The sequence below is a fragment of the Pyxicephalus adspersus genome, chromosome 11 (genome assembly GCF_032062135.1).
Source record: "Pyxicephalus adspersus chromosome 11, UCB_Pads_2.0, whole genome shotgun sequence".
Classification (NCBI taxonomy): Eukaryota; Metazoa; Chordata; class Amphibia; order Anura; family Pyxicephalidae; genus Pyxicephalus; species Pyxicephalus adspersus.
The window spans coordinates 45,887,132-45,901,974 of NC_092868.1; the positions used below are offsets into that span (position 1 = coordinate 45,887,132).

The 14,843-nt window shown below is 41.1% G+C and overlaps 1 protein-coding gene across 2 annotated transcripts in view; it reads right to left on the reverse strand.

Annotated features, from left to right (window-relative positions):
• The window catches only part of FOXJ3 (forkhead box J3), a 57,450-nt gene that overhangs the window by 25,819 nt on the left and 16,788 nt on the right, over positions 1-14,843 (reverse strand). For both annotated transcript variants that reach the window (XM_072427318.1, XM_072427319.1), the window contains exons 2-3: positions 7,280-7,345; positions 5,731-6,193 (exon numbers count right to left, since the gene is read on the reverse strand). In XM_072427318.1, coding sequence (XP_072283419.1) covers positions 5,731-6,054 — 324 coding nt within the window. In that variant the 5' untranslated portion in view covers positions 6,055-6,193; positions 7,280-7,345. The remainder of the gene's footprint in view (positions 1-5,730; positions 6,194-7,279; positions 7,346-14,843) is intronic.

Consider the following 14,843-nt stretch of genomic DNA (forward strand, 5'->3'; position numbering starts at 1 on the left):
TTGCATCTGCAAAACTTAAAAAAGAAAAAAAGCCGATGTCCAGAAAAGCATGCATTCTTCAAATAGCAACGAAGGTCACAGCCTGGTCTCTGTGATTAGAAAATGAAACCTATAATATGGGCATACACTTTTCTGTACATTAACAAAGTGCAGTGCCTGTATCTGGAACACATCCATGTTCTGCTAATTCTTGAGAAGAATTTCTGCAATCTCTAATGCATTATCCAGATCAGTCATTTTCAGTCAAGGTTCTGTGGAAGCCAGAAGTTGTTCAAGTTGTGGCCAACTGATATCTGAAGGCGCCCGCATGCCTTAGGGTCCAACACCATGTGGAAGCTGCATCATACCAGTGATTCTTTAGGTACACACGCAGGATTTTTGTTGCAGGAAAACCTTTCATGATGATTTCTAGAAACATATGGTTAGCACAGAGCCCATTCTAATCTATTGAGAGGGCAGGAGGGAAGACAGGCACAGTGTTCTGCCCGGCCTCTTTTAGCTTTTTGCAGCATCCGGCACTTTTTAGTAACCACACCGCTGTTTTTGGTTACTGAAAACGTGGGTCACAATACAGGGGCTGCTCCCGCCAAAAGCTTCCTCCCACCCAGCTTAAATACATTTCTGGGGGGAATACTAACAAGTAAGTGGCACCCCACTCTACTCTCCTCTATTGACATGCATAGCAGTCAGTCCCAATCGTTGGTCATCGATCAGCCATGATGGATTGATGAACGACACCAGGCAACTGCTGTACACATATCAGATTGTGTACACAGCCTTAGTTTTATACAAAGGGGGCAAGCCAGGGAACTCTGGCCACCAATGCAAAGGGGGCAGACTTCCCACCTTTAGCAGGGGTTTCCCAAAGACATGAATGATATACTTGGCTATTTAAAGGGGTTGGAATCATTCAGCTGACCACCAGGGTATTACCATGACCTGGGAATATAAATACTGGCAGGGGTTTCTTGAGATTTGAAAGTGACTTCTAGGTTTCCCCCATATAAAAAAGCCTGGGATAAAACAAATAATAGAGGCTGATCCAGATACTCACCGCTCCAAATTACTTCCTGTGCGGGAGTTATCACATTGTCATCTACATTGTAGATTGAAACCTGTAGGACTTCCCTGTTGTATCACGTTTTATACTCTGTATGTTTCTACATAATTGGATGCATTATTGTATTTATTATAATGATTTGCAGAGGAACCACAAGGTCAGGGCTCTCCAACTCCAGTCCTTGGGGGCCCAGGATATATATACACATTTTTAGCATTTTTCTAACAGAAATCAGTACATTTAGCAAGGTGTGGTTTACAAAGAGCCAGAACCTGCTCTGCTGAAATGAAAATCCTGGCCCATTAGTGATCCCTGAGGTTTGGAATTGGACAGCTTTGGGGAGTTTTGCAGATAAGATATCAGCCACACATGGAGTGAATTGATCCAGTCAACTAACTAATAGAGCCAAAACACAACTTAAAGCACTGTGGAAAAGGAGCAGAAACAAGGTATTTGAACATTTAGATCTAAATAAGTTTTCTGCCTACCATAGATTCAGTGTTTCCCAACCAGAGTTCCTCCAGAGATTGCTGGGGGTTCCTTGATGAACAGGTTGAGCCTCTCATGTCAGATAAAGTGACACCAATTATCTTTTTGGCTATCCCACTGGTCATCACACTAATGTACTGTAAGCTGTGGATATAATAATTATAGAAGGGGTTCTCTGATTACCTGAAAGGTATCTTAAGGGTTCCCCACATTGAAAAAGGGCACGGCACTAAAGGCTGGGTTATTTGGTCAAATAATGTCCCTTAGAGAAGCTCCCAATCTAACACTAGTATGCTTTTTAAATGTGGGAAGAACCCACAAACTCCATGCAGATAGTGACCTGGCTTAGATTACAATCTGGTACCCAAGAACCACCCACTAATACTGCTATTCTTATCTTATCACTGTTTATCTATGTAATTACCTGCTATTAATATTTCAGGTTGCGCCTTGATAAACCAGTATCTGTAGTATTATGAATGAGGAGCCATAAATGTCCAGGTGACTCACAGCAGTAAATCACAAAGACACGAGTAGTTCAGTTGGATCATATAATTTATGAGCTTAACCATTAAATCCTAATACAGAAACTGCTGTCAGAGATGTTGGCTCCTACAAAAAGCAGATATGCTGTGTAACACAAAAAACTGAAGCTTTACATGGTGCTTTTTAATACTCTTCGATGTGATCTTGTTCAGGTTTATATTACAATCTGTATCCCCATAGCTGCTTTTCTCAATCTTTTTATTATGGGGGGAAGCCTTAAATAACATTCAGATCTTCAGCTCATTTACAGTGTTAGGATGACGACCATTGGGAAAATGCTTCCTATGTTACTGGCCAGGAGTAAGATTGCCACCCTTACAGATAGCCAAAAAAATCATTGGCATCAGTTAAAAGGGGCACAAACTGCTCATAGATCACGTAAACCCCCAAGCAACCTTTGGAGAGACCCCAAGGTTCCACAGAACCTTGGTTGGGATACACTGATCTAAAAGAAGGGCCTTACTGTAGGGAAATGGTTTTATTGTTGTATGTGCCTTGCGGTGCCAGTAATAACTGCTACCCACATTTCTTGCACTAGAGAAGAAGCCTTGGGAAAATCTCCGTAAGGGGTCACAAACAGACAAAAATCAACTCCATCTAAAAACTGAATGTTGAGTTGCCCTAGAATTAGATACTTCTGGAGGACAATACGCCTTGTATCGTATGCCTTGCGGTATCTAGTGAATTTTTTTAACTAGATTGGCCATTTTGGAGAATTGACTTTGAAAGGGATGGAAATCACAAAAAGATGTAGCAGACTAATGTCCTTGGTAGCTAAGAAAACTATAATGCATAACTGAATGAGCCTGCAACCTCCCACCCTGGCTTTATTGAGAGAGAAATGGTTCGTATTCCAAATAGAACAGAAGCATCATTGGAGAAGGAAACTCGTGTTAATAGATTTTTTGAGGTATGAGAATCTTTTATTGATGTTCTACCAATGCTCAGAAAGAAAAGTATAAACTCAGCTTTTGATCAGACTTTATGGTATGCCTACCGCCTACTTGATAATGGTCCCCTGACCATGTACTGATGTAACCTAATTATCTGTATTCCCCTTCAGTATGTCATTTTCTATAGAGCCGATTCTCATGTTTGGTAAATTTTTTCTTGTTTTCTTTTTTCTCACATGAGACATACCAAATGTTCCTGTAGTTGGTGTGGGTAGCAGTATTTCCTATGCTGAATTACAAGATTGCAGATCAGTATTTGTCAACCAGGGTTCCGTGGCACCCTAAAGTTTATCCAGAAATTGCTGGGAGTTCCTTGAGCAATGAAAAATTTGTGCTTCTCTGGTCATCTTAACTGGCACCACGGATCCTTTGGGCTATCTGTAGGGGGGACATTCCTTCCACTGACCACCACACCAATGTACTATGGATATAGTCATTATAGTAGGGATTTCTGAAGACCTGGAAGGTATTTCAGGAGTTCCCCCATGTTAAAAATTTTGAGAAACACTGCTGTACATGGTCAATCAATGCCCACACATTCCTTGTCCTGGCTATTGCTTCCAGGATTGACAGAACTATCTCTGTTGCTAAACCTCTGGCAGTGCAAGTTGCAATGTCTGAAGGGGGAGTGTGTGATATATAAATAGGGGATATTGCTTAGACATGGAAAGGAATAAACGTTTTTTGTTTACTTTAGGAGTAATATGCATCACATAGTAACCAGATGTAGGACTTGTTTGGACCATCATAGAGAAGCTTTTAGGCTATGTAAACGAGTCAGATAATTCTCGTCCGATAATTGCCAAAGGGCTGATACCGGACAGAAATCTGGCGTGTGTACAGCGATGGTCATTCATGGGTCTGTGCTGGTCGATCCACAGACGATGAACGAACGCACAGAAAGTGAGGGGGAGAGAGTAAAGCTGGGTGCCGCTCCATTGTTCCCCACACTCCATAGAGCAGAACAACACAAGGTACAGCACTCGTTCATGCATCTTTCAGTCTTTTTGTCCTTGTAAAGGATCATGAAATATCCTTTCCAACAACAAATATTGAACGTGTGTATGCAGCCTTAGATTTTCAGACCAATCGGCAATATAATCACCAGACCTGACCACAATGAACATGCAGTGCACTCAGGGCACTATTTTACCATTATCTTACTGAGACAAATATGTAGAGGCATTTCTGTAAGTATGCAAAAAGCTGTCAGCATGATCAAGCATGTCCTGAAAACAACAAACTTTAGTGGACATGAAAAAAAGCCTTCAACATGTAGGCAATGGATACGTTTGTTCACATGCCCTCAAACCCCAGTGAATATTCAGTGAAAATTTCCATGTTTGTTCTGTTCTAGCTGTGAAGTCAGCTGTGTTCAGATCTGCTGCTTTACTCAATTCTTCATGGTCCTGGCTGGGAAAATTACTCCAACCTGCTATCATACCTCACTACACCCATGAAAGCTCAGTATAGGAGGACCCAAACAGCTGCTCTACAGAAGATCAGACGGGGGTCTCTGCAGATCAGTGTTTAGTGTCCAATTTATAAACCTGGAAATAAAAACCACCAGTGTTGCTTAAAGAAGACCGTACAGACATTTTTTGCATTCCATAAACCTGCTCAAATATGATAGAAGGAAAGCAGGCCAAAAGCCACATCAGTGACTTGGTAGGTGCCATAAACTCTTTATCGAGGCCTGTTGACACTTGTCTGGTTTGCAAAGCGAGCGAGGAAAAAAAATGTTTAAATGCACACAAAGCACGCAGTAATTGCGTATAATTTGAGTAAAAAGAACCGTCTCAGTGATTTTCCTGTTATGGAAAACAGAACTGAGGTCAATAAAAGGAATTGCAAAGCAATTCTTAACAAAAGAGAACTTTTTTCCTAAACTTTATAAACTTCTGCACTATTGGCAATCTTCAAATTGATGGCTGGCAAGGGCACAACGTGGAATGCACCTACCGGTAATTCTAGGAATAATTTGGCTCAGATGTCCTAAAGAACATCTATAGAGGCCCATTAAAAAAGCAAGGGCCACACCACCTTGAATGCGCCCGATCTCGTCTGATCTCGGAAGCTAAGCAGGGTTGGCCCTGGTTAGTACTTGGATGGGAGAAATGCAGGGTTCATATAATATTACATCAGCACACTTTACTTTTTCATGCACCTGTATTCTAATCCTAAACATTTTTTTTTAACAGAATGTGTAGATATGGACATCAGGCCAGTCTGGAGCTGTTGTACAAATGTACAGTAACCCAGAGACCAATCTAATCATCTTTGCCTTCCATAAAATAAAGATGGCACATGATATGTTTCCAATAGCAGCTGCTTCACCTCCTTAATCCAGTTTCTATACATCTGACTCTGTTTGTAACAAGCCTTATTCTGGCTTCATGAAAGCAAGCAATGATTTTTGCCAATTTGTTCCGACTCCTGTAAAAGATTTTTTTTCTTATAGATGATCAGATTGGTCTCTGGGTTACTGTACATTTGTACAGCAGCTCCAGACTGGCCTGATGGTCCAGTTGTACAATGTCCATATCTACACATTCTTTAAAAAATTAAATGGCCAGTTAAAGGGGGGAAAAAGTCTGAACCTGATGACCACTTATGTCCCATCTTGGTATTTGTCACCACAAGTAAATATATTATTGCAGAATGTTGCCAGCTGGTCCTTACCTTCCAGCCGCTGCCAGCTTCTTTGTAATATGGGAAATTGTCACATATCCATTGGTAAATCTCACTAAGAGTCATTTTCTTTTTTGGCGAGCTGTTGATTGCAAATGTGATGAGGCTGGCGTAGCTGTAGGGCGGCTTGCCGTCTTTGTGCTGCTGTACTTCCTCCTGGTCCAGTGTGGTGTTGGGGTCGATGAGTGCGCTCTTCTTGGTGATGCCGGATCCATGGGTGCTCTGGGCAGAGTCAGCATTCTGTATGGCAGCCCTCACGGTCAGCTGGGGAAGCCAGTCCATAGAGGTGAGGCTGCTCTCGAGCTCTGAAGTCATTTTTAGCTTTTAGTTTTTTTGATTGAGTAGACACTGTGCTTGAGTAGGGGAAGGGGAAAGGGGGGATAATCCAAAGCAAATAGGTCTCCGAGAACTGTAACCTTAAGATTTCCAAATGAAGGGATGACCGAGATTTAATCTGAAAGAACAGAAGACAGTGGTGGGTTGGTGAGATTTTGCCTTTAAAACTAAAAAATAATTTTATGTATTACCATCATTCAATGCACTTTACAAACAGCTTGTATATTAATTATTTGAATCTGTGCAATGTAACATCTGGCACAGTCGCACTCAAGATTGGTAGAGGGTAGGGCAGCACTAGGAACCAATCAGGGAACTTTTTTGTCCTCCCTGGTCCGCTCTTTTTCCCCCTCATCAAAACATTATTACAATTGTTAAATAAAAGCTGTTATATTTATATAACCAGTTTTAAAACCAGCAACAATTTCACTAGGTTTCTGCAATTTCTGGTAGAAGGGGCTAGCAGGATAATGCACTTAGTGACCTGAAAACGTGGAAACTGTGGTAATGCCCCCAAGTGATTCAAAGTATCCATGAATAAAAGACCTGAAATCCAAGTAATGAAAAGGATGGGCCAGAGTTAGTCAGAACGGAGAGGAAAGGTGATGTTGGATGTCATCCAGAGGCAGGTTCTATCAAACTTGTTGCAGTTTCTAGTGCTCATTATAAAAAGCTGACTGTGAAATCAGAGTCAGCATTTGCAGTACTTGTATAACTGGGGAGCTTTAAAGTAAAATGAGGGATCATTAGGGTATACCAATATCCCCTAGGATTTGAAAGCAGGGGTATGAGAACCTGAATGTGACTTGGCATTTGCTTGCCCTGTTCAGAGTCAGGATAGCCAATCCAGTGTGACAGTGTTTTGTCTAGAAGTGGTGCCATCCAACTAGATATACAGTCACAAAGCTGGGGAACTTTTGGGAATGAATAGACAGAACTACAAACTCCTTGGCAGGAAAAATAGCTCCCTTTCATGTATTTTATTTGTGCATTAGGAATGAGAAACATTGTTGCCATGGGGGTTAGAGAGTGTTATGGTGCTGTTCATTTTGACACAATAAGGCAACACAGCATTAACTCGCATTAATTTGCAGCCATTCGGAAACCACTTTAACACAATATGCTGTGTTGGCAAAAAAAGATGCATGTCTGTTGGCATTGTTCCTGAAGGAAGAATTCACATAAAAGTAACAGACAATATTACCTGGTGTGCGATGTTACCAATGTGTTGCTCCTTTCATGTAAACCCATCTGGACAGGGATAAGTAAGCTGAAATATAGAAAAAAAAATCATATTGAATATAAGCACACAAAAAAAATACACAAAATACTTATTTATAAAATATCCAAGGATTACTGAGGTTTGAGCGGTTATATGCTGAAAGTGCCCATGTGTCCTCTTAGTGTTTTTTTTTTAACCAATTCAAATGGAAATAAAGTCCCACTATGAAAAATCCACAATCAGGCAGGAGGTTTTTGCAGAACGGGTCAGGCGATGTCCTCTCTGCAATAACAATTCTTACTGCTCGATTGCTGCATAGCTGTCAAATTTTGCTGCACTGCACATGAGCGGCGGCGACCTGCGAGGGAATGGGGACAGGCTAGTGGGTTTAGTTCTGCTTTAATCAAAACATTTTGGAGTAGACACATCTGTAAGTAATCTGTTAAAGTGAATCTAACATTTCTCCTGAAATACTATATTACGACTGACAGTTCTGAGATGAAAAAGTCCCCCCCCTCCCCTTATTTATTTTTTACCTGCTGATCCTGCCACTGTCCTGTCCCCTTTACGCAAGAAAAATTTTTTTTTGCCCCAAGACAGAATTGTAGGAAGACACTCCTGTTCTCCTCATTTGTTTTTATCCAAGGGGAGATGTTTTATAGCCCAAGGAGAACTGGCAGGGCTAATAACTAATAATTTTTTTTTAATGCAGAGTAAATTTCCTCATATTAAGAGTTTTTGTGTTGCAGCAAGTTCTGTTAAATCAAAGGATGTTCCTAGATCTACTAACTCCACCAAAAGAAGCAGCAATATGACTGGATAGCGTGAGCATGGCAGTGTTCTCCTCAGCTTCTTTTAGCCGGGCGTTTCTGGGTGGTTACTGAAGAGATGAGCCACAAAACAGGGACCACCACTCGCCTAAAGCTTCTTCTCAAAATATTTTAGAGAAAATACTGCATGGCTTAATTGATGAACTATACAGGCAATTGTGAGTGATTTACCCATGCTAGTTAAACTGCCAGCAAAAAAGTGATCGCTTTAACCACAAGGATGTAGCCAATGCGTTGCTATAGTGTAAGTTACACAAGTAGTATATGCTGCAGGAAATATTGCACAGTGCTCCAAATATATACCAATAATTGCTTCCTGTATTGCTTACTGCATAGGGAGTAATTTGTTTTATCAGCGTTACAATCAGTTACTCCACTTAGTGATCACTAATTTAAAAGCAATAGATAAGTCATTAAAATGTATCCTTCCCACAATAAGAATGTGAAACTTGCATGACTAACAATGTAAAAGTCTCACAATAACTGAGTCACATATCCAGCATGGTATGATGGACTCCGAGCTTGTGGACATCAACAGCATCCAATCCCCTGAATCCTTTTTTCTTCAAAAGGTGTACATTCATACACTTGAGAAAGCAGCCCAAGTAAAAAAGCCTGTCCCCTGCCAGCATGCCTCAGAGAAGAACCCTTTTTCCCCCTTTGCTCCCGCAGATTCGGACTTATAATGAAGCACATTAGCAATGTCTGCTGATTTCAGACCTTCGCTTTGACATAGCAGGTGGCATATATGGATTTCGGTCAGGGTACTTTCCCTCAATGCCATAAATGCGTCTCTTTTACTTTACATAATCAATAAAAAAAATACCAGCATATAAATATGAATGAGCAAAGCTTAGGCAACATACTGGGGGTGTTAGACCTCCTTTTCTTCTATCACACAGAGAGTATGGGTCTCTCTCAACAACAGGCTTTCCTATTCTCTAACACACACCCCAAACACCTCTTTTTCATACGACAGTGTTCTTCCCAGCCCTTTTAGCCAGACGCACCATCCAGAGCTTTTCAGTAACCACCCAGCTGTTTTTGGGCGGTTATTGCAAAGTTGGGTGACAATACAGGGGCTGCCATCCACCTACAGCTTCTTCCCACCCAGAATGATTATATTGGGAACAAATACGTGTCGTTAACCTCCTGTTAATAATGTAAGTTGATATCACCCACTCAATTTGGGTAATGTGCCTAAGCCCTTAATGTCCAAGTAGGGACAACTTATGAGAAAATGTAAGGACAGAACATTAGGCTACTTGCGGCACTGAAAAACTGTTAGGTATTATATATAATTAAAAAAACACTTTTAATAAATATACAAGAATTATAAAGAACCATAAAAAATGGGAGTAACAGAGGTAAAAACACTGTATCCTTCAATAAAGTTTATACAAATGTGTATCAGGAATCAAAGGGACAGAGAAGTTGAGCCTCATCGCAACGTGTTAAGTCCATGTGGGCTTCTTCGGGGGATAACAGAGACCATTACATTACAGTGTTGATAGTATGCCCAATCAAGAATAAAAGCCTGGATGACCACAGCGGGCTCGCTACTACACTCCTTGGACATATAAAAAATCTCCCTACTGTAGCTAAATTCAGCTACTGGAATCGGGAGACATTCCCTATATCAAATGATCCACGTTAGGTTTCATCCTCTCATTTTGTCTTCCTCTATCAACGTATAACTTATCCAGACCTCCATTGATATAGATTGTGAAATTCTACCCTTCTTGAATCCTTTCTAGAAGGAATATTTTCTTCAACAACCTTAATGAATCTTCCCATGATACATGAGTCAGTGAGCCCCCCCAACAATTATCGCTGTCTGAACCTATAAAAAGCACCTCAATATTTCTTTATTTGGGTCTACACCCAACTATTAATATACATATATTGCTTTTATTCTTGGTTGGGCATACCATAAACAGTAATGTAATGGTCTCTATTATCCCCCGAAGAAGCCCACATGGGCGAAACGCGTCGGAATGGTACCCAACTTCTCTGTCCCCTTGATTCCGGATACACGTTTGTAAAAACTTTGTTGAAGGATATAGTGTATTTACCTCTGTTACTCCCATTTTATGCTTTTTATAATTCTTGTATATTTAACAACAGTGATTTTTTAATTTCATACAATACCCAAACGTTTTTCTGTGCCGCAAGTAGCCTACTGTTCTGTCCTTACATTCTTCCCACCCAATTTAGAAAACTTTCTAGGGAGAATACTGACTTTTCCAATGTGGCCACAGTTCAAGTTAATGGGTCAGGTTAACCATATGGGCATCAGTTATTCAGGTACAGGTAAAAGCACCCCTGGACAAAATCAGATCAGCCTTTTCTAAATGTTGAATTATAAAAGTGACGATCAGATTTGTAAAATTGCAGATGAGATCTGCTATGAGTTTGCCCTAAACATTTTGCACTGGGGATGTATTTGGCTGCTTTAGGTTCACGCCTTTCTTGGGATCGAGTGATCCTGTGCAGCTCCCCGTGGCTGGCAACTTGCTTGAAAACTTTCATTGCAGCACTTTTGCCAGCTCACAGTACAGTGCTGTCCCTATTTATTCCCTATGGAGAAACGGGTTACTATTACACAAACCGTAACACACTGCAACCTCACCGCCAGTGTGAATCTAGCATTAAACTGACAGTTCAGTTGCACAATAAATGAAACAAATATTAAAAAAAAATCTAAAACAATCACAGCTGTGCCTCTCTGATATTGCAAGCTGTCTGGCTGTGCCAAGACCCTTTTCCATTCATTGAACCTCTGGTCTGGAACAAGTATGCAGTTAATGGCAGCTGTATTTCCTCATCTGCATACTTGTTCTAGGTCAGTGACTCAAATCAATGCGTCTAAGAATTCACCCCACAGCCCTCACACCTTGCAGCACTTTCAGTTCACGTACATGACACATCACATAAATACTGCTTATTACCCTTTTGTAATTGTGTGATGGACCTTGACGAAAATTACAGTAGCTTACAGCAATGGGCCTAAAAGTTACTAAAGTTTGCACAGATATTAGATCAGTAGGAGGATAAGAATGTTGCAAAAATATAATCGATGTGTGAAGAGTCTGTTCACACTTGCGCAATTTCCTGCTATCAATGCACGGCTTTGTGGGGGGTAATATTCTGCACAATACTAAAATGCCACTGGTGTGGTGACCATATTAAAGAAGACCCATCACAAGCAAAAATAAATAATTGTTTTTTCAATTTTCCACAATATCCCCTCACCTTCCTTCCATCTTGACCAAAGGTGAAACCACAGCCTCCCGAGATACCCGTGCAGTGCTCAACCCAGAAATTTTTTTTAAGCCGGGTGGGAAGAAATTGTAGGTGGGTGGCAGCCCCTGTATTGTGACCAAAAACCTTTAGTAACCACCCAAAAACAGCAGGGTGGGTGCTGGAAAGTGCCGGGTGGTGCACCCAGCTAAAATGGCCTGGGGAGAACCCTGCCGTGTCACATATCTCAGGATGCTGCAAGGCTGCTCCTTCTGCACATGCATCATCAGGGGTTTTCCTCTAACATATAAAACAAGGGCTTGTTCTCACTCATGCTCAGTTTTTGTTTTTTTTGTTTTTTTACACACGTCATCCAATATTGCGCCTGTACAATGTGAGATCTAGAGACATCAAGAAGGTGGAAAAATGAAGATGGCGGCACTGAACAAAATCACGAGCCCAAGAAAGAAAAGGGAAGCTGAAGCAGCATAGATTGGCTGCACGCGGTGTGTACATGGATGTAGAGCTTTTATCAAGTAAGCATGCTCTCAAAACAAATAGTAATATGAAAAATGAATGATGATACCTTTAGTAATGCTTTACTGCTTTAATGCTTCCAAGCCTCATCGCCATTACTTTTTTTAATAAATAAAGTACAATGCCAGCAATGGTTTTAAGGAGGCACGGTGACCGAAGTAAATGCCACGTAAAAGGTGTTGACTTTCTTTTTAATTTCTCTGTAATTTCTTACAGATATGTGAAAAGGTACCGCTGTACTCTTGGCCATAAACAGTCCGTGGGTAAAAGTAAAAGACGCAAATCAAGAGCGGGTTCCAATAGTGAGGCCACTTGTGATGAACAACATCTAGGAGGGAGAGGATAGATACCTAGGTCCTTATTACTTGTGCCCAGAAATTAGGATCAATTCACCACCATCAAGAACCTGATGATAGAAGCCGGTAGGTCAAGATGGACAGACTGCCAACAAAGCAAGTTTATAAGTATACAAAAATAAAGTAGAATAAAGAAGGACAATAGTATCACCGGTAGATGCTACTGGTATCACTGATCTTTGGAAAAGCATAACACGGACAGGGTTTGTAATTCTTAATGTTTCCATTGAGAGCAGTTTGCTGGCATGAGAACATCACCGGATCCAGCTGAAACCCAACTTCAATTAAGGTCTATGGGCTGTTTGAAACATTTAGTTCAATGTACCATTGTGTTTAGGCAACAGATTCAATTTAAAGCCGACTTTGTGATATGCTATTCCAAAGGCCTGGCTGTGGCGTCTGGCAGCGGTGCCCGAATCACATGATTGACAGAACAGCATTGCTATGTAGTTAGCGGATTGCCTGTAGCTCATAGAAAGATGTGCCTGTATATAATTTGGGCTTGGCGGGCTTCTTTGGTTGCCAAGTCATAAGGATGCTGCAGGCCTTTTTGCTCAGTGTGATTTAGTTTTATGGTCACACAAAAACCACAGAATGTAATATTCTCCCCTCGATACCGGAAGTCTACTTTTCTTTAAACGTGAGATAAGTTAGTCAATTGTTCCTCCAAAATTCTTTTACATGTCTTACAGCCACATACACATTGTTCATATGTACATAGAGCACATAGGCTGTGAATCCTCTGCTGATCACTACAGCTGTCTGGGGAATGGCAGAATCTAATTCTGATATCATAAACACCTCTCTGTGCCAAGGCTGAAGTCTGCCAGCAGTAAGTGGCTCCACAGCACAAAAAGAAGCAACAATTGTACAGCTATAGCTTAACCTTACTTCTCATCATCTTTTACCAGGCAGAAGTAACAGCAGCTGACCATGCAAAATGCATTCTTACCAATGAAGAGTAATAAAAGTAATCCTGTAAGACACTCACCCATCGGCAGACAGTGTTTTGGCTGTTTTGCAGTGCTCCCGATGCAGACCCCTACTATTGTAAAAGTCGGTGGATTGAATCAAATGGCCAGTGGTGGGGACTCTATCCAGAGGTGCTGAATAGAAATGGTGCCCAGAGCTCTTCAAAAAAAAGGTTTCAAGACGTGTATACAAAAAAAAGGTGGGTATTCAAGACACACAAATAGCACATTAATGTTTACTTGTGATGGAAGAGTGCATGTATGTTGTATACAAAATCTGCATCATCTTTGCTAGGAATACCAGAAAAGAAGAAAAAGGCTTGAATAAAATTGCAGTCCTGAAGAGAGATTTTTCTAATAATATTTGGCAGCACAATGGCTTAGTGGTTAGCCCTCTGGCCTTTGCAGCGCTGGGTCCCAGGTTCGAATCTCAGCCAGGACATTGCATGGAGTTTGCAGGTTCTCCCCGTGTTTGAATGGGTTTCCTTAGGGTACTCCTGTTTCCTCCCACATTCCAAAAATTTGATTAATTGGCGTCCCCCCAAAAAATTGACCTTAGACAGTATTGAAGACATATGACTGACGAAGGGACATTAGATTGTGAGCACCTTTGAGGGACAGCTAGTGACATACCTATGGACTTTGTTGTGTTGGCACTACATAAATACTGTGTAAAAATATTTATTTCATGAAAATTGTTGGATTAACGAAAATCTAAGTCAAATGTTGCACAAAGTATAGGTAAATCAATTGTAGCTGCAGGATTCATGTCAAGTCCCAGCCGTGTCCCATTGTAACCCAAGTATGTTGCAACATCCCCAGCACACTTGTGACCGGTACCCTTTAAAACAGAGCTGAAGGGGAGATTCCTGAAAATATTGACTTTCTCAATGACTCATCTTCTCGATTTTGTTTGATGAGTCACTTCATGTTTTTACAGCAGCATGGAGGAGGCACATTGCTACCCTGTGTGGGTCTGACACATGTTTAATGAGAGAAAAAAAGGAGAATCTTCAGGTCATGTACTGGCAGTAAAAGAGCCACACAACCGGTTTTACAACAGCTCAGTCTGGCTGATTGTTTGAGCTCTTTTAAGGGAAAGGTGCTACGATAATGCACATTCACCACTAAATCGGAGACATTTCAAAAGACTTTCACTATATGTGGGCAATAAAGCGTCAGTCCGCTCACTTTTATTTTATTTTTGGTACACGTTGGAAAATGGAAGCTCAATCCCTGGCAAGCAGATACACAGTTGAAATAAATAAATTTAAAGAGTTTTACCAGCTAAAAAAGTAGTCCTACTATTCCAGCCACTGTCATGATTAAGATGGCAAAGCCAGGTTGGTGATCTCAGTTTTTTACTGCATCTAAAGTGGCAATAAAGTCCCATTTTAGAATTTGGCGACCAGGCAGGTTTTTATTGCAGAAAGGGACAGGCGAAAGTGTTCTCCCCAGCCACTTTTAGCTGGGTGCACCACCCGGCACTTCTCAGCAACCACCTGGCTGTTTATGGGTGGTTACTGAAAAGCTGGGTCACAATAAGGTCCATCAGCCCACAACGGCTTCTTCCCACCCAGCTTTAAACAATTTCTGGGGAGAATACCGA